Below are 20,446 nucleotides of genomic sequence, written 5' to 3'. Positions count from 1 at the left end.
AGAATTGTTCTGTGAATCGACACATAATTCAATTTAATTAAATCATTTTCTCTTACAGATGTGCCTGGACCTCCTTCAAACCCAAGAGTGGTTGACACAACAAAGACTACTGCAAGTTTGACTTGGGGAAGACCCCATTATGATGGGGGCCTTGACATTATTGGCTATATAGTTGAACACAAGAAAGAGGGAGATGAAAACTGGGTGAAAGACACAACAGGCACTGCACTCCGAATAACAGAATTTGTTGTTGCTAATCTTCAGTCAGGAGAAAAATACAACTTTAGAGTTAGTGCACTCAATGCAGAGGGTGTTGGTGAGCCTGCACACGTTGAGGATGTTACTGAAATTAAGGAACGCGAAGAAGGACCTGATTTTGAGTTAGATGCTGAGTTAAGAAGAACTCTTGTCATCAGAGCTGGAGCAACCATTCGCATTTTTGTTCCGATCAAGGGGCGACCAACTCCTGAGGTCACATGGTTGAAAGGAGACATCCCCGTTAAAGGCCACGCCACTGTCGAAACTACAGATTCCTACACATTCTTACTTATCCCAGAATGCACCAGATATGATGCTGGAAAGTATACAATGTGTCTTGAAAATGTTGCTGGGAAAAAGAGTGGTTTTGTAAATGTGAAAGTCCTAGATTCACCAGGACCACCTTTGAATCTCAGAGCAAGAGAAATAACGAAAGACAGCATTACAATGCAATGGGATGTACCAATGATTGATGGCGGTTCAAGAATAACCAACTACATTGTAGAAAAACGCGAATCAACTCGTAAAGCATATTCTACCTTTACAACTAATTGTCAGAAATGTTCACTCAGAATTATAAATTTGTCAGAAGGATGTCAGTACTATTTCAGAGTAATGGCGGAGAATGAATATGGCATAGGTGAACCAGCTGAGACCGTTGATCCTTTAAGGGCATCTGAAGCCCCATCAGCTCCAGAGCGTTTGCACATTATGAATATCACAAAGAGTACTGTTAGTCTCGCTTGGCCAAAACCAGAACATGATGGCGGTAGCAAGATTACAGGCTATGTACTTGAGGCACAGAAAAAAGATTCTGAAAAATGGTTGTCTCTGGCAACTGTAAAGACACTAGATTACGTTGCAAAGAATCTTAATGAAAATGATGAATATACATTCCGTGTCATGGCGGTTAATGCTGCTGGAAGGAGTGATCCACGAGAAAGCAGACCAGTTCTTGTTAAAGAACAAACAACGGTGCCAGAATTTGATCTGCGTGGCATTTATCAGAAGCTTGTTATCGCAAGGGCAGGAGATAATATCAAAGTGGATATTCCAGTCCTTGGCCGACCAAATCCAAACGTCACATGGAAAAAGGACGGACAGCCCTTGAAACAAACACAGAGGATGAATATTGAAAATACAGCAAATTCAACCATTCTCAACATTAATGAATGTGTGAGAAGTGATGGTGGCAAATTTACATTAACAGCTGTAAATATACTTGGTGCAGTAAGTGACATCATCACTGTTCAGATTCATGACATACCTGGACCACCCAAAGGACCAATTAAGTTTGAGGAAATTTCATCTGATTACATTTTGCTGTCATGGGAGCCTCCTGAAAATGATGGTGGTGTGCCAATAAACAATTACATAGTTGAAATGCGTGAGACCAATAGTACATCGTGGATAGAGCTAGCAGCTACCGTGATACGTACAACATTTAAAGCTCCTCGCCTTACTACTGGAACTGAATACCAGTTCCGAGTTAAAGCTCAAAATAGATATGGCACTGGTCCTGCAATTGTCTCAGAGGCAGTTGTCGCAACATATCCTTTTAAAGTGCCAGGTCCCCCTGGAACTCCACAAGTTATTGCTGTTAATAAGGACTCAATGACAATCACCTGGAACGATCCAGTTACTGATGGTGGAAGTCCCATTTTAGGATACCACGTCGAAAGAAAGGAAAGAAATAGTATTCTTTGGCAAACTGTCAGCAAGGCTTTGGTTACAGGCACTACATTTAAATCAGCCGGGCTTACTGATGGCATTGCGTATGAATTCCGCATTGTAGCAGAAAACTTGGCAGGCAGAGGTAAACCAAGTAAAGCATCAGAACCAGTTTATGCACTGGACCCCATTGATCCACCTGGTAAGCCAGTTCCAGTGAATGTTACAAGGCATTCAATTACACTCACGTGGACAAAACCAGAATATGATGGAGGCTTCAAGATAACTGGTTATACAGTAGAGAAGAGGGATTTGCCTAATGGTCGCTGGCTTAAGGCAAACTTCAGCAATGTGTTAGAGACCCTGTTTACAGTCAGTGGTCTGAATGAAGGAGATACATACGAATTCCGAATTCTAGCTCGAAACGCTGCTGGTGCGGTAAGCAAACCATCTGAGCCGACTGATGCAATAATATGCAGAGATGACATTGAGGAACCCAGAATATTGGTTGATGCTAAATTCAAGAGTGTATTATTATTGAAAGCTGGTGAACTATTTAAACTTGAGGCAGATATTAGAGGACAACCGTTACCAACTTTGATTTGGACAAAGGATGGAAATGATCTTGAAGAAACGGGAAAAGTCGAAGTAAAAATTGCAGATTTCTCCACTGTATTAATTCACAAAGACAGTGTGAGAAGAGATGGCGGTGCTTATACACTCACTGCAACCAATCCCGGAGGATCAGCTAAACACGTGTTCAATGTCAAAATTCTGGATCGGCCAGGACCACCAGGAGGGCCTATTGTAACATCAGACGTTACAGCAGAAAAGTGTGCGATATCGTGGTTGCCCCCACCGGATGATGGGGGAGCAAAGATTGAACATTACATCATTGAAAAGCGTGAGACCAGTAGACTTGCTTGGACAAATGTGGCTACAGATGTCCAAGTGACGAAATTAAAGATAACCAAGCTTCTGCAAGGAAACGAATATATTTTCCGTATTATGGCAGTAAATAAATATGGAGTTGGTGAACCATTGGAATCTGATCCTGTTGTCGCTGTTAATCCATTTGTACCGCCTACCCCTCCAAAGAACCCAGAAGTTACAGCAATTACAAAGGATTCAATGGTGGTTTGCTGGGGACATCCTGATTCTGATGGTGGAAGTGAAATTACTAACTACATTATTGAAAGGCGCGATAAAACCGGACTGCGGTGGATCAAGTGTAACAAAAGGATAGTCACAGATTTACGATACAAAGTTGGTAAACTCACAGAAGGGCATGAATATGAATACCGAATCCTGGCTGAAAATGCTGCTGGTATAAGTCAGCCCAGCTCTTCGAGCTCCTACTATAAAGCATATGACACTGTGTTCAAACCTGGACCACCAGGTAATCCTAGAGTTCTGGATAGCAGCAGATCTTCAATCACTATTGCATGGAACAAACCTATTTATGATGGTGCTTCAGAAATCACAGGATACTTGGTAGAGACTTGTCTTCCTGAAGAAGATGAATGGAAAGTTGTAACCCCACAGAGTGGGCTCAAGACGACGTCTTTCACAATCATAGATCTAAAAGAAAACCAAGAGTATAAAGTTCGCATTTATGCAATCAACTCTGAAGGTCTTGGAGAACCTGCAGAAATTCCTGGATCTGCTAAAGCTGAAGATAGGTTAATGCCTCCTGAAATTGAGCTTGATGCCGATTTGCGTAAAGTGGTCACTCTAAGAGCTTGTTGCACATTGAGATTATTTGTTACAATTAGAGGAAAGCCAGTACCTGAGATTAAATGGGCAAGGGAAGATGGAGAGCCCCTAGATAGAGCTTCAATTGAGAATACAAGCTCTTACAGTCTCCTGATCATTCCAAATGTAAATAGGTTTGATAGTGGCAAATATATCCTGACAGTAGAGAACAGTGGAGGCAGCAAATCAGCTTTTGTCATTGTTAGAGTTCTGGATACCCCAGGACCAGCTCAGAACCTTAAGATTAAGGAAGTTACCAAAGACTCTGTAACAATTACATGGGAGCCTCCACTTATTGATGGTGGGTCGAAGATTAAAAACTACATCGTGGAGAAAAGAGAATCAACAAGAAAAGCATATTCTACAGTGAATGCCAACTGCCATAAGACAAGTTGGAAGGTAGATCACTTACAAGAAGGTTGTAACTACTACTTTCGGGTTCTTGCTGAAAATGAATATGGGATAGGTCTTCCCATTGAGACATCTGAATCAGTCAAAGTATCAGAGAGACCACTTCCACCAGGCAAAGTAACACTTGTGGATGTGACAAGAAACTCTGCAATGCTGTCGTGGGAGAAACCAGAACACGATGGCGGCAGCAGAATTTTAGGATACAGAGTTGAAATGCAAAGTAAAGGCAGTGAAAAATGGACAACATGTGCCACGGTGAAAGCAACTGAAGCCACCATAACAGGATTGACACAGGGTGAAGAATATATGTTCCGCGTATCGGCACAAAATGAGAAAGGTATCAGTGATCCTCGGCAACTGGGAGTTCCAGTGGTTGCAAAGGACCTTGTGATTGCCCCTGCTTTTAAGCTGATATTTACTACTTTCAGTGTCCTTGCAGGAGAAGACTTAAGTGTGGACGTACCATTTATTGGACGGCCTCAACCAACAGTATCTTGGCTGAAAGATAATCAAACATTAAAACAAACAACACGGATTAATGCTGAAAGCAAGAACAATAAAACAATTCTCATCATTAAAGAAGCCAGTCGTGAAGATGTTGGTCAGTACAAGGTGAAACTTGCAAATTGTGCCGGCGAAGCATCCGAAGACCTTAGCATTATTGTTTTAGACAAGCCTGGACCTCCAACTGGACCAGTCATAATTGATGATGTTACCGCAGATTGCATCTCAATCTCATGGAAACCACCAGAATATGATGGCGGCTGTCAAATCAGTAATTACATTGTCGAAAAGAGAGACACTTCAACCACTGTTTGGCAGATGATTTCTGCCACTGTTGCCCGTACAACACTCAAAGCCGCACATTTAAAGACTGGTACCGAATATCAGTTTAGAATTGCAGCTGAAAATAGATATGGAAAGAGCAGTTATCTTGTTTCTGAATCTGTTGTGGCACAATATCCTTACAAGGCTCCTGGCCCACCTGGTACTCCTTTCTTAACAAATGTCACCAAGGACAGTATGGTAGTGCAATGGAATGAACCTGTCAATGACGGTGGCAGCAAGATTCTAGGTTACCATCTTGAGCGCAAAGAAAGAAATAGCATTTTATGGATGAAGCTGAATAAAACAATTATCTCTGACACAAAGTACAAATCAACTAATCTGGAAGAAGGCATTGAATATGAATATAGAGTGTATGCTGAGAACATTGTTGGCATTGGAAAACCTAGTAAGGTATCTGAATGTGTCGCAGCTAGAGACCCTTGTGATCCGCCAGGTCGTCCTGAAGCTATGATTGTGACTAGAAATTCAGTGACCCTCCAGTGGGCCAAGCCTGAATATGATGGCGGCAGTAAAATCGTGGGTTACATTGTTGAAAAGAAAGAACTTCCCGATGGCCGCTGGATGAAGGCGAGCTTCACTAATGTCATTGATACCCAGTTTGCTGTGACTGGCTTAGTCGAGGACCAAAGGTATGAGTTCAGAGTGATTGCAAGAAATGCAGCTTGTGTGTTCAGTGAACCTTCTGAATCCACTGGTCCAATCACCGTCAGAGATGAAGTAGACCCACCAAGAATCAGCATGGATCCACACTATCAGGAAGTTCTTGTGGTGCATGCAGATGAATCATTCAAAATGGAAGCTGATGTTTATGGCAAACCAATACCTACAATCCACTGGATGAAAGGAGACCAAGAACTGGCAAATACAGCTCGGCTTGAAATTAGAAGTACCGACTTCAATACAATTTTGTCCGTGAAGGAAGCTGCTCGTGTAGACACTGGCCCCTATACCCTTTTGGTAAAGAATGTAGCTGGTCAAAAGTCTGTAACTGTTCATGTAAAGGTGCTAGACAAGCCAGGACCACCAGAAGGGCCAATCGCCGTAAGTGGTGTAAGTGCTGAGAAATGCACATTAAACTGGAAGCCACCAATACAGGATGGTGGCAGTGAAGTTTCACATTATATTGTCGAAAAGAGGGAAACAAGTCGTTTAGTCTGGACAGTAGTTGACTCTAATGTACAAACTTTAAATTGCAAAGTTACCAAACTTCTAGAAGGAAATGAATATATCTTCCGTGTTATGGGTGTAAACAAATATGGTATAGGCGAGGCCCTTGAATCTGACCCTGTAATAGCAAAGAATCCATTTGTCTGCCCTGATTCACCAAAGACGCCCGAGGTTACTGCTGTCACAAAGGATTCAATGGTAGTCACATGGGGAAGACCAGCATCCGACGGTGGCAGTGAAATCGAAGGTTACATCCTAGAAAAGCGAGACAAAGAAGGCATACGATGGACAAGATGTAACAAACGGCTGATCAGCGAATTACGTTTCAGGGTTACCGGACTTATTGAGAATCATAATTATGAATTTAGGGTTTTTGCTGAGAATGCCGCTGGTGTCAGTGAACCAAGCCCATGCTCCATTTTCTATAAGGCATCTGATCCCATCTACAAACCTGGACCACCAAGCAACCCTAAAGTAATCGATTTTACAAGATCTTCCGTCTTCCTCGCATGGGGAAAACCTATTTATGATGGTGGGTGTGAAATCCAAGGATATCTTGTAGAGATGCGTGATGTTACTACTGATGAATGGACAATGTGCACGGCAGCAAGTGGAATAACGCAGACCAGATTTGAAGTGGTCAAATTGCTGGAAAAACACGAATACAAGTTCCGTGTCTGTGCTATCAATAAGGCTGGAGTTGGTGAACATGCTAACTTTCCTGCCACTGTCCTTTTGGAAGATAAACTGGAAGCTCCAGATCTTGACCTTGATGCGGATTTAAGAAAAATGATTAATGTCAGGGCAAGTTGTTCTTTGAGACTATTTGTTCCTATTAGAGGCCGGCCTGCTCCAGAAGTGAAATGGACCAAAGCAGATGGTGAAATAAGAGACACTGCACAGATCGAAGTTTCTGATAGTTACACATTACTTGTAATTGATAACGTTAACAGATACGACTCTGGCAAATATATACTGAACTTGGAGAATAGCAGTGGAACAAAATCTGCTTTTGTTAATGTGAGGATCCTTGATACACCAAGCCCACCAATTAATCTTAAAGTCAAAGAGATAACAAAAGATAGTGCCACTTTATCCTGGGAATATCCTCTATTGGACGGAGGTGCCAAAATTAAGAATTTCATTGTAGAGAAGCGAGAATCTACAAGGAAGGCATATTCGGCTGTTATCACCAACTGTCACAAGACATCTTTTAAGATAGAACAACTTCAGGAAGGTTGTAATTATTATTTTAGAGTAACTGCTGAAAATGAGCATGGAATTGGATTACCTGCAGAAACGGTTGACCCAGTTAAAATATCTGAAGTGCCGCAGCCTCCAGGAAAGATAACAGTGGTTGATGTGACCAGAAAGCTTGTGTCCCTTACATGGGAGAAGCCAGAACACGACGGTGGTAGCAAAATTATTCAATACATTGTAGAAATGCAAACAAAAGGCAGCGAGAAATGGTCAGCATGCGCTCACGTAAAGACACTTGAGGCCACAATCAGTAACCTGGCCCAAGGAGAGGAATATTTGTTCAGAGTCATAGCAGTGAATGAAAAAGGCAAGAGTGACCCAAGAGCTCTTGCAGTGCCAGTGGTTGCTAAAGATCTTGTGATTGAACCAGATGTTAGACCAACATTTAGTAATTATAGTTTCCAGGTAGGTGAAGACCTAAAAGTTGAAATCCCCATATCTGGACGTCCTAAACCGAAAGTTACTTGGCTCAAGGATGGCCAACCACTCAAACAGACAACTCGAGTCAATGTCATCGACTCTGACAATAGCACGATACTGAACATCAAGGAATCAATTAGAGATGATCATGGATCATACAATATTACCGTTGCCAATGTTGTTGGCCAAAAAGCAGCAACCATTGAAATAATAGCACTTGATAAACCTGGCCCACCAATTGGTCCTGTAAGATTTGATGCAGTGAGTGCTGAGAGCATCACCATTTCATGGGATCCTCCAAGCTTTACTGGTGGCTGTCAGATAACTAACTATGTAGTTGAGAAGAGAGATACCACTACCACGAGCTGGGATACTGTTTCAGCTACAGTTGCACGAACAAGTTTGAAGATAAGCAAGCTTAAAACTGGAGCTGAATATCAGTTTAGAATATTTGCTGAAAATAGGTATGGTCGAAGTTTTGCTTTGGATTCTCAGGCAATTTTAGCACAGTATCCATTTAAAGAGCCTGGTCCACCAGGGACGCCATTTGTGGCAACTGCTAGTAAAGACACCATGACAGTGCAGTGGCATGAACCAATTAATGATGGAGGGAGCAGAATCCTGGGATATCACTTGGAACGTAAAGAAAGAAACAGTATTCTCTGGACAGCAGTCAATAGAACTATAATTCAAGATACAAAATTCAAGACGACAGGACTTGAGGAAGGCATTGAATACGAATTCAGAGTATACGCTGAGAACATTGTTGGAATTGGAAAGCCCAGCAAGGTCTCAGAATGCTACGTTGCTCGTGATCCATGCGATCCTCCAGGTTGTCCAGAAGCCATTATTGTAACAAGAAATTCAATAACACTTCAGTGGACAAAACCAGAATATGATGGTGGCAGCATTATTACTGGATATATAGTTGAGAAACGTGACTTACCTGAGGGTCGCTGGATGAAAGCAAGCTTTACAAATATAATTGAAACCCAGTTCACTGTAACGAGTCTCACTGAAGATGACAGGTATGATTTTAGGGTTATTGCCAAGAATGCTGCAGGTACATTTAGCAAGCCATCTGACAATACTGGGCCAATTACTGCAAAAGATGAAGTTGAGCTACCGAGAATATCCATGGATCCAAAATTCAGAGATACTATAGTGGTTAATGCCGGTGACACGTTTAAGTTAGACGCTGATGTTCGTGGCAAGCCATTGCCCGTTATTCAGTGGATTAAAGGTGAGAAAGAAGTCAAAGATTCAGCAAGATTTGAAGTTAAAAATACTGATTTTACGGCTTTACTTCTTGTTAAGGATGCAATAAGAGTGGATGGTGGGCAATATATTCTTCAAGCTTCAAATGTGGCTGGTACAAAATCTGCTTCAATCAGTGTAAAAATCTTGGACAGGCCAGGGCCTCCAGCAGGTCCAATCCGAGTAACTGGCGTCACCACCGAAAAGTGTTCATTATCCTGGGGTGCACCTGAGCATGACGGCGGAAGTGAAATTTCGCATTATATGATTGAGAAAAGGGAAACGAGTCGCCTGGCTTGGACCGTTGTGTCTTCAGATATCAAAGCTACAATGCATAAAGTTACCAAACTTTTGGAAGGAAATGAATATATCTTCCGAATAATGGCAGTCAACAAGTTTGGTGTTGGTGAACCCTTGGAGTCTGCACCCACTTTGATGAAGAATCCGTTTGTACCTCCTGGTCCACCAAAATCGTTGGAAGTAACTAATATTGCAAAAGACTCAATGACTATCTGCTGGAATAGACCAGATGACAATGGTGGTAGTGAGATTATTGGTTATGTCCTAGAGAAGAGGGACAGAACTGGGATCAGGTGGACAAAGTGCAATAAGCATAGCGTGACAGATTTGCGTTTCAGACTTACAGGGCTCACAGAAGACCATGAATATGAATTTAGAGTATCTGCGGAAAATACTGCTGCAATTGGTGAACCAAGTCAGCCAACAAATTTCTATAAAGCATGTGATCCAATTTACAAGCCTGGGCCACCAGCAAATCCACGCGTTGCGGACACAACAAAAGATTCCATCGTGCTCGTTTGGGGCAAGCCAATTTATGATGGTGGGAGTGCCATTCAAGGATATATCGTGGAAATCCGTAAAGCAGATGAGGAAGACTGGACAATGTGCACACCACAGTCTGGGCTCCAGGCGACTCGCTTTGAAATTGGAAAACTTACTGAACATCAAGAATACAACATTCAAGTATGTGCCATCAACAAGGTTGGGGTTGGTGAGCCAGCAATAGTGCCAGGTACAGTTAAACCTGAAGATAAACTTGAACCCCCGGAAATTGAACTTTCAGCAGAATTGAGAAAGGGAATCACAACAAGAGCAGGCAATACTATCAGAATCTTCGTACCCTTTAAAGGGAGGCCAGTGCCTGAGATCAGTTGGTCAAAGGATGAGGGTGAACTGTCTGAAAAGTCTCAAATAGAAAAGGGCCTCAATTATGCTCAAGTAACAGTAGATAACTGTGATAGAAATGACGCTGGGAAATATATCCTGACTTTGGTGAACAGCAGTGGTACCAAGTCTGCATTTGTTACGGTAAAAGTTCTTGACACACCTGGAGCTCCACAAAATTTAACCATAAGGGAGATAAGGAAAGAATCAGTTACATTGCAGTGGGAACCACCCATTATTGATGGAGGTGCGAAAGTTAAAAATTACATCATTGATAAGCGAGAAGCAACCAGAAAAGCTTATGCTAATGTAACCAATAAATGTAATAAATGCAGTCTCAAAATTGAGAATTTAGCTGAAGGGGCTACTTATTATTTCCGAGTGATGGCAGAAAACGAGTTTGGTGTTGGTGTACCTGTTGAGACTGTGGATTCTGTAAAAGCTTCTGAACCACCTTTACCACCTGGAAAGATCACCCTTGTTGATGTCACTCAGAAGAGTGTGTCACTCATCTGGGAGAAACCAGACCATGATGGAGGGAGCAGAGTCATGGGATACTTGGTGGAAATGCAGCCTCAAGGATCTGACCATTGGGGTGTTGTAACCCAGTCCAAGACTAATGATGCAGTAATTACTGGTCTCACTTCAGGGCAGGAATATCTCTTCCGTGTCATAGCTTTCAATGAGAAAGGAAAAAGTGATCCTAGACTCTTGGCTGTGCCAGTGGTAGCCAAAGATCAAAGTATAGCACCTGATTTCAGACTCCTATTCAACACATACAGTGTTCACGCTGGGGAGACTCTAAAGGTTGAAGTTCCATTTATTGGCCGTCCTCAGCCAAAAATTATATGGATGAAAGGTGGGCAGCCACTAAAACAAACAACAAGAATTAATGTGGAAGATGCACCAACATCTACAAACCTTCTTATAAAAGAAAGTCACAGAGATGATTATGGGAAATATTCAGTAAGTGCCACAAATGCTGCCGGAACAGTAACAGAAGAGATTGGCATTATTGTCCTTGATAAACCAGGCCCACCTGTTGGACCTGTGAGATTTGATGAAGTTAGTGCTAATTTTATTGTAATATCATGGAATCCACCGGAGTACACTGGAGGGTGCCAAATTAACAATTACATTGTTGAGAAGCGGGACACAACTACTGTTACATGGGACCTGGTGTCTGCAACTGTGGCACGGACAACAATTAAAGTCACTAAACTTTCCACAGGATCTGAATATCAGTTCAGAGTGTATGCTGAAAATAGATATGGAAAGAGTTCATCTTTAGATTCTGCAGCAGTTATTGCACAGTACCCATACAAACAACCTGGGCCACCAGGAACTCCATTTGTGACATCTGCCACAAAGGACACTATGTTTGTCCAATGGAATGAACCAGTTATTGATGGTGGAAGCAACATTTTAGGATACCATCTTGAATGCAAAGAGAGAAACAGTATTCTCTGGACAAAATTAAACAAGACGATTATTCAGGATACACAGTACAAGTGTAATAATCTAGAAGAAGGTATTGAATACGAGTTCAGAGTGTCTGCAGAAAATATTGTTGGCATTGGTAAAGTTAGCAAGGTGTCAGAATGTTATATAGCCCGTGATCCTTGCGATCCACCCGGCTGTCCTGAAGCAGTTGTCATCACAAGAAATTATGTTACTTTACAATGGAAAAAGCCTTCATATGACGGTGGCAGCAAAATTACCGGGTATGTTATTGAAAAGAAAGAACTTCCTGATGGTCGCTGGACAAAAGCTAGTTTTACCAACATAATTGAAACTGAATTCACGGTTACTGGATTAACTGAAGATGCAAGATACGAATTTCGAGTAATTGCGAGGAATGCAGCTGGTATTTTCAGTGAACCATCTGAAAGCTCTGGACCAATTACAGCGAGAGATGAAATTGAAGCCCCACGAGCTTCCATGGACCCCAAGTACAAAGATGTAATTGTTGTTAATGCAGGGGACACCTTTGTTCTGGATGCTGATATCCACGGTAAACCTGTCCCTGATATAAGATGGGTCAAGGAGAGCAAAGATATCGATATAAATGTGGCAAGAATGGAGATCAAAACCAGCATTCAAAACACCAGCCTTACTGTCAAGGATTGTATACGAACTGATGGAGGACATTATGCACTTAAGCTCAGTAATGTAGGTGGGGAGAAATCTATTCCTATAACTGTTAAGGTCCTTGATAGACCTGGTCCTCCCGATGGCGTTTTGAAGGTTTCTGGTGTCACTGCAGACAAGTGCTATTTAGCTTGGAATCCACCTTCTCAGGATGGTGGTGCCAATATTTCTCACTACATAATTGAGAAAAGAGAAACTTCCAGACTTTCATGGACTCAAGTAGCATCTGACGTGCAAGCTATTAGTCACAAAGTAACCAAGCTTCTTGCAGGTAATGAGTATATATTCCGTGTCATGGCAGTAAATAAATATGGAACTGGTGAGCCACTGGAATCTGAACCAGTTGTGGCTAAAAATCCATTCCGTACACCAAGTGCACCAACAGTGCCTGAGGTCACAGCCATCACTAAAGATTCTATGGTTGTGACATGGGGGCATCCGGACGATGACGGTGGAGCTGCAATTGAAAATTATATACTAGAGAAGCGGGACAAAGATGGAATCAGATGGGTCAAATGCAATAGAAAGCGGTTAAGTGATTTAAGATTTAGAGCTACTGGTTTAACAGAAGGTCACTTCTATGAATTCCGCGTATCTGCTGAAAATGCTGCTGGTACGGGTGAGCCAAGTGAGCCATCCATTTTCTACAGAGCTTGTGATGTCACTTATGTTTCTGGCCCACCAAACAATCCAAAAGTGGTAGACACAACAAGATCGACAGTATCTCTTAGCTGGGGCAAGCCAATTTATGATGGTGGAGCTAAAATTAAGGGTTATACCGTGGAGATGAAAGAAGTTAATACTGAAGACTGGATCACGTGTACACCTCCAACAGGCGTACAATCGACACATTTCACATTAACAAATTTGAAAGAGAATGCTGAGTATAATATCCGCATCAGCGCCATTAATTCAGAAGGAGTAGGGGAACCTGCTAATATTTCCGGTACCGTAATTGCGGCTGATAAACTTGAACCGCCAGAAATTGAACTGGATGCCAATCTCCGGAAGGTGGTGTCTGTACGAGCTGGTGGCACATTGAGGTTATTTGTTCCCATTAAAGGCCGACCAGAGCCCGAGGTAAAATGGGAAAAAGGTGAAGGTGCACTAAGTGAGAGAGCCCAGATTGAAGTTACAAGCTCCTACACCATGCTGGTAGTGGATAATGTGAACAGGTTTCACAGTGGCAAGTATAACTTAACTTTGGAAAATAACAGTGGTAAGAAATCTGCATTTGTTAATGTTCGAGTACTTGATTCACCTAGTAGTCCTGTAAATCTACATGTAAAAGAAATAAGAAAAGATTCAGTAACTATATCATGGGAACCACCTCTAATTGATGGTGGGGCTAAGATTACAAATTATGTGATTGAAAAACGTGAATCTACTCGAAAGGCTTATGCTGCTGTTACCAACAATTGTATGAAAAACACTTTCAAAATAGAATCAATACAGGAAGGTGGGATTTACTTTTTCCGTGTAATGGCAGTTAATGAATATGGAATTGGCTTGCCAGCAGAGACTGCAGAACCTGTCAAAGCATCCGAGGTCCCCTTGCCTCCAGGCAAAGTGACTTTGGTAGATGTAACAAGAAACAGTGCGACCATCACCTGGGAGAAGCCTGAGCACGATGGAGGTAGCAAAATAACTTCGTACATTATTGAAATGCAGACTAAAGGAAGTGAAAAATGGATTTCATGTGCCCAGGTAAAAGCGTTAGAGGCAACAGTGAAAGGGTTAACTCCAGGTGAAGAATACACCTTCACTGTGCGAGCTGTTAATGAGAAAGGAAAAAGTGATCCAAGGCAGTTGGGAGTTCCTGTAATTGCAAAAGATATTGAAATTGAGCCATCTGTGGAGCTTCTTTTCAATAGTTTCAGTGTAAAAGCTGGTGATGACCTCAAGATTGACATACCATTTAGAGGAAGACCTTTGCCAACTGTGACATGGAAGAAGGACGGCCAGGCTTTGAGGCAGACGACACGTCTAAATGTGCAGACATCAAAGACATCAACTTGTTTGATTATCAAAGAAACTATGAAGGAAGATGTGGGAAAATATGAACTGACTGTTTCCAATAGTATTGGTTCAAAAACTTCCTTAATCAACGTTATTGTTCTTGACAAACCTGGGCCACCAAGTTCTATTCACGTTGATGAGGTTAGTTCTGATTATATAGTAATATCATGGACAGCCCCAGAATATGATGGTGGTTGCCAAATTAACAATTATATTGTTGAAAAAAGAGACACGACTACAACAACGTGGGAAACTGTGTCTGCCACTGTAGCGAGAACATCAATTAAAATCACAGGACTTACAACAAGAAGTGAATATCAATTCCGTGTCTATGCAGAAAACAGATATGGCAAAAGCCACTTCAGTGAATCTGCAGCTGCTGTGGCTGAATATCCATTTAAACTTCCTGGTCCTCCTTCAACTCCTATCGTTGCACACGCCACCAAAAGTTATATGATTGTAAAATGGAATGAACCCATTGCTGACGGAGGTTCTAAAATTATTGGATACCACCTTGAATGCAAAGAAAGAAGCAGTATCCTGTGGACAAAGATGAATAGAGTTCCAATTAATGATACCAAAATGAAAGTAATTGGCCTGGAAGAAGGTCTCTCTTATGAGTTCCGTATTTATGCCCAAAATATTGCAGGTATTGGCAGAGCCAGTAAAGTTTCTGAAGCTGTTGCAGTAAGAGATCCCTGTGACCCTCCAGGTCAACCTGAAGTAACAAATATTACCAGAACCTGTGTTTCACTATCTTGGACCAAGCCAGAATATGATGGTGGAGCTAAAATCACTGGTTATATTGTTGAATCTAGGCTGCTACCCGATGGTCGCTGGCTTAAATGTAACTTTACCAACATCCAAGAAACATATTTTGATGTTACTGGTCTTAATGAAGATCAACGCTATGAGTTCCATGTTATTGCAAAGAATGCTGCAGGACTGTTCAGTGAACCATCTGAATCGACGGGTCCCATTACGGTTAAGGATGATATGGAAGCCCCAAGAATTATGATGGATGCTAAATTTAGAGAGCTTATTGTTAAGGCAGGTGATACTGTTAGGTTTAACGCAGATATAGCTGGCCGTCCGTTTCCAGTCATATCATGGACAAAGGATGGTAATGAACTTGAAGGACAAGCAAGAGTTGAAATCCAGTCAATTGACAACAGCACTGCAGTTGTCATTAAAGACTGTATTAGACGAGACTCAGGACAGTACGTTGTAACATTGCAGAATGTAGCAGGAACAAGATCCCTGGCTGTTAACTGCAAAGTACTTGATAGACCGGGTCCACCTGCTGGTCCTTTGGAAATAACTGGCTGCACATCTGAAAAGTGTTCCTTGTCATGGGCACCACCTCAAGAAAATGGAGGAGCTGAAATTGATCATTACATTGTAGAGAAACGTGAAACAAGTCGTATTGCTTGGACATGTGTAACCGATAACTTGCCAACAACATCCTGTAAGGTAACTAAACTGCTTAAAGGTAATGAGTACATTTTTAGGGTAATGGGGGTGAACAAATATGGAATTGGCGAAGTTTTGGAGAGCGAACCTGTAAAAGCTGTGGATCCTTTCACAGTTCCCAGTGCGCCAAAATCACTGGAAATTACCAATGTCACAAAGAATTCAATGACTATCTGCTGGGAAAGACCTGAGAGCGATGGTGGGAATCCGATTAGTGGATATGTTATTGAGAGGCGTGAAAAAACAGGTTTACGCTGGATTCGAGTTACCAAGAAAGCCGTGTATGATCTAAGAGTAAAAGCCACGGGGCTTCGTGAAGGTGCAGAATATGAATACCGTGTGTATGCCGAAAATGCTGCAGGCGTTGGTCCTCCAAGTGAGCCATCGGTGTTGGTCTGTGCAAAAGATCCAGTTTTCATCCCTTCTCCTCCCGCCAAAGCAAACATCATTGATTCCACAAGGACAAGTATTACTATCAGCTGGACAAAGCCACTGTTTGATGGTGGAGCACCTGTGACCGGATACACTGTGGAGTATAAAAAGTCTGAACACACGGAATGGACAACAGCGGTTCAGAATTTGAAGGGCACTGAGTATACAGTACTTGGACTTGCATCTGGTGTGGAGTACGTTTTCCGTGTAAGATCTATTAACAAAGTCGGTGTCAGTGATCCAAGTGAAATCTCAGAGCCGCAAATTGCAAAAGAAAGAGAAGAGGAGCCCGTGTTTGAAATTGATAATGAAATGCGTAAAACATTAATCGTCAAGGCTGGAAGTTCCTTTACATTAACTGTACCTTTTAGAGGAAAACCAATACCCAATGTAATGTGGAGCAAACCTGATGTTGATCTCCGGGTAAGAGGAAATATAGACATTACTGATTCAAAAACATCACTGACAATCGAGAAAGCCACAAGGTATGACTGTGGCAAATACACAGTGACATTGCAGAATGTCTTAGCTACAGCCACACTCACTCTAGTTGTCAAAGTTCTGGATTCACCTGGACCTCCTGCCACTATCACCGTCAAAGAAGTCACCAGAGAATCTGTAACACTGACCTGGGACGTGCCAGAAATTGAAGGTGGTGCTCGAGTGAAGACCTATCATGTTGAAAAGCATGAAGCAAGTAAGAAGGCTTGGGTCACTGTAACAACCAACTGTCAGCGTCTTACTTACAAAGTTACCGACTTGCAAGAAGGTGGCATTTATTACTTCCGTGTCCGAGGAGAAAATGAGTTTGGTATCGGTGCACCCATTGAGACCAAGGAAGGTGTTAAAGTAACAGGTAATTCGTTCATTTATTACTGTTGACTGAATATGTAGATATTAAGCGGAACAGTGTAGCACAACCAAATATCGCACGTTAGATCTAAACAATAGAATCTGCATATTTCACAAGTTCTGAGTTTGCTTTTTCAGTCCAACTATAAAGGTGGGACAGAGAAATCTGCTTTTTTCTCAAGTGTGGAAATCATTAACCTGCTGATTTCTCATGCCTTCCACTTATTTTCACATTATAGGATTACATTGAGATATTTGCTGAACAAAAAAAAAATGCTTAAATATAAATGTGATATTATAGTTGTAGTGCCCATTTTCAGCTGTAAATCTGCCATTGTGACCTCAATATATGCACAAACTGGGATGCAAAGGCAACCCAAACTGTGCATTGGGCTCCATTAATCTTAATTGGTGAGCTGTTCCTATTCATTAAGCCTCCATACACAGCTTGATTAATTGAAGAAGATGGAAGTAATCCTGGAAGAAAAGAAGATGAGCATCCTGGAGGAATGTAAAGATGAACTGGTGCTGAGATTGGAATGTAGGTCAGGACTGTCCTCCTGTTGTTTTTAACATAAAATTATTTAATGGTAATCCCAGTATCTCGATTGAGAATTATCAGATTCCAGGAAATGTGGAATATATGGTAACCTATGACCATATCATCCTCTGGAATGGCCGCCCTAGAGTGGAGGGCAAGGCTGCCAAGATTAGGGAGCCCTGAAGAACAGAGATATTAAGGATGTGGTCAAAATAATGAGCCGTGTCAGTGATAAACAGATGAAATTAAGCAGATCATTTGAGGTATATAGGATTAACATAAGAGAGAAATAAGGAAGTCGGGGGGTGGGGTACGAACTCACTGCGGCAGATAGGGTTAATGGGAATCCCAAGAGCTTGTATCGGTACATTAATGGCTGAAGTCAATAGGGAAAGAATATGGCCTCTTAAAGATCAATAAGGATGTCTATTTGCAGAATAAATAGGAGATTAGCAAGTATTTACTGTCAAAAAAGCCCTAAAGGATAGGGAACTCAGGGAAATAAATAGCAAGAGAAACATGGAAGTGCAAAGTTGTATTCCCCTTGAGAAGATTACTTATAGTCATGGGAATAGATATTGAAATTTGGCAACTTTATTTAGATCACTTAAATGCCCAGATTGTCTAATTTATTTTGAATTGGTCAATTAGTATACCCCTTATTAGAAATGTAATACTTTTAAAATGATGTGACTCTGAGATGTTGAACCTTGCTCCTGTTGCTTTTGCTTTTCTATTTTCTTTCTTTTTATCTCCCTCTTTTCCCTGCTCACTGTCCCCTTTTCTTTCAATCTGGAGAGGGGGCAGTGGGAGAAGAGGGACTCTCCTTTTATTTCTTTTCAGACATTGTGAACGTTTATCTCTGATTTTATAGTCCCTGTATTATTGGCGTTATGTTCATTGAGTCCTATATTCTGTAGTTTCTTAAAACTTAATTTTTTTTTAAAGTAGATAGCAAGAGAGTCTAAGTTACAGTAGATGGGTTGCTAGAGGTCTTAGACTAAAATTACAAAGATAAGTTTCTAGGTCTTTATCAAGTTTATCTTTATGGGAAGCGAATTACAGTAGATCTGGCAGAGACGCATCATCATTAAACATAGGTGAGAGGTGCTAGAAAACTGGAATATAGCTAATGTGTCTTTAGGCTACAAGGATAAACCTGGGAACTTACAGGCCAGTGAGAATGTCAATTATGGATAAATTATTTGAGGGGATTCTGAGCGAAAAGATCTAATTGAATTTGATTTTTTTTAAATGTACACATACAGCATAATAACAGGACCTTCCTGCCCACAAGCTTGTGCTTCCCATTTGCACCCAATTAACCTACAACCCCCATAAATGAAGGGTAGGAGGAAACCGAAGCACCTGGAGGAAACCCATACAGAGACAGGGAGAACATACCAATTCCTTGCAGGCAGTACGAGGTTCAAACCTGGGTCACTGGCACTAACTGCTACGCTAACCATGCCGAGAAAGTTCTTGGAAAGACAAAAACTGATTGTGAAAGATCAGATTGCATGGAATCCAGTGTAATCTGGCCATTCGATATGGAATTGGCTTGATGGTGGGAGTCAGAAGATGGTTGTGGAGGATTGCTACCTAGGTTGTAGGTCTATCCCACAGGGATCGATATTGAATCTACTGTTGTTTGTCATCTATAGTATCAACTTAGATGATAATGTAATTACCATTGTCAGGAAATTTGCAAATAACAGCAAAATTGGTGGTATTGTGGACAGTGAAAAAGATTGTCTGTGATAACAATAGGACATAGATGAACTGGGAATATGTGGTGAGGAATATGAAATGGAATTTAACTCAAGCAAATTAGATCTGTGCATTTTGGTCAGTAAACCACAGAAGGACTTACATGGTGATTGGAAAACCCCTGGAGAATGTTGTAGAACTAACAGATTTGGGGGTACAGGAACATGAAAATAACAACTAGAAAAGAGCCATCATTCCTGGAATCATCCTTGTGAACCCCCTCGCCAATGTCAGCACCACCTTTCCAAACTCTTCCTAATGCTCCAAGTGAGATCTCACCAGTGCCTTATAGAGCCTCACCATCACAACCCTGCTCTCGTATTCTATTCCGCTTGAAATGAAGGCCAGCATTGCATTTGCCTTCTTCATCACATGCAGGCTTACCTTCAGGCCGTCCTGCACAAGGACTCCCAGGTCCCTTTGCACCTGGGAATTTTCAATTTTCTCCCCATTTAGAAAATAGGCTGCCCATTTATTTCATCTACCAAATTGCAGGATCATACACTTTCCAACATTATATGTCATTTGCCACTTCTCTGTCCATTTTCCTAATCTGTCTGAGTATTTTTACACCCTCCCTATTTCCTCAGCAGTATCTGCTCCTCTTCCTACTTTTATATTATCTGCGAATTTGGTCACAAAATCATTCATTCCATAATCTAAATCATTGATGTGCAACATGAAAGGAAGTGGCCCCAATACTGACCCCTCTGGAGCTCCACTAGCAACTGGCAGCCAACCAGAATATGATCCCTGCATTCAGACTCCTTGCTTCTTGCCAATCAGCCCATGCTCTTCCCACAGTCATATGCTTCCTGTTATATTATGGGCTCTTTTCTTGTTAACTCGTCTCATGCAAGGCTTTTTGAAAATTCAAATACTGTACACAATTTCATCTCCAATTACAACATCTCCTTCATCTAGCCTGCTTCTTACTTAGTCGAAGAATTCCAATAAGTTTTCAAGCAAGGAATC

General features: G+C 41.6%; 1 protein-coding gene across 1 annotated transcript in view; it reads left to right on the top strand.

Annotated features, from left to right (window-relative positions):
- The window catches only part of LOC138762481 (titin-like), a 383,050-nt gene that overhangs the window by 334,781 nt on the left and 27,823 nt on the right, over nucleotides 1-20,446 (top strand). Inside the window, 1 exon segment of the mRNA XM_069936233.1 lies at nucleotides 59-17,164. Within this exon segment, the coding sequence (XP_069792334.1) occupies nucleotides 59-17,164 (17,106 nt within the window).

This window comes from Narcine bancroftii, chromosome 4, assembly GCF_036971445.1.
Source record: "Narcine bancroftii isolate sNarBan1 chromosome 4, sNarBan1.hap1, whole genome shotgun sequence".
Lineage (NCBI taxonomy): Eukaryota > Metazoa > Chordata > Chondrichthyes > Torpediniformes > Narcinidae > Narcine > Narcine bancroftii.
The sequence above is the reverse complement of the archived record's forward strand: the minus strand, read 5'-3'. Positions and strand labels throughout refer to the sequence as shown.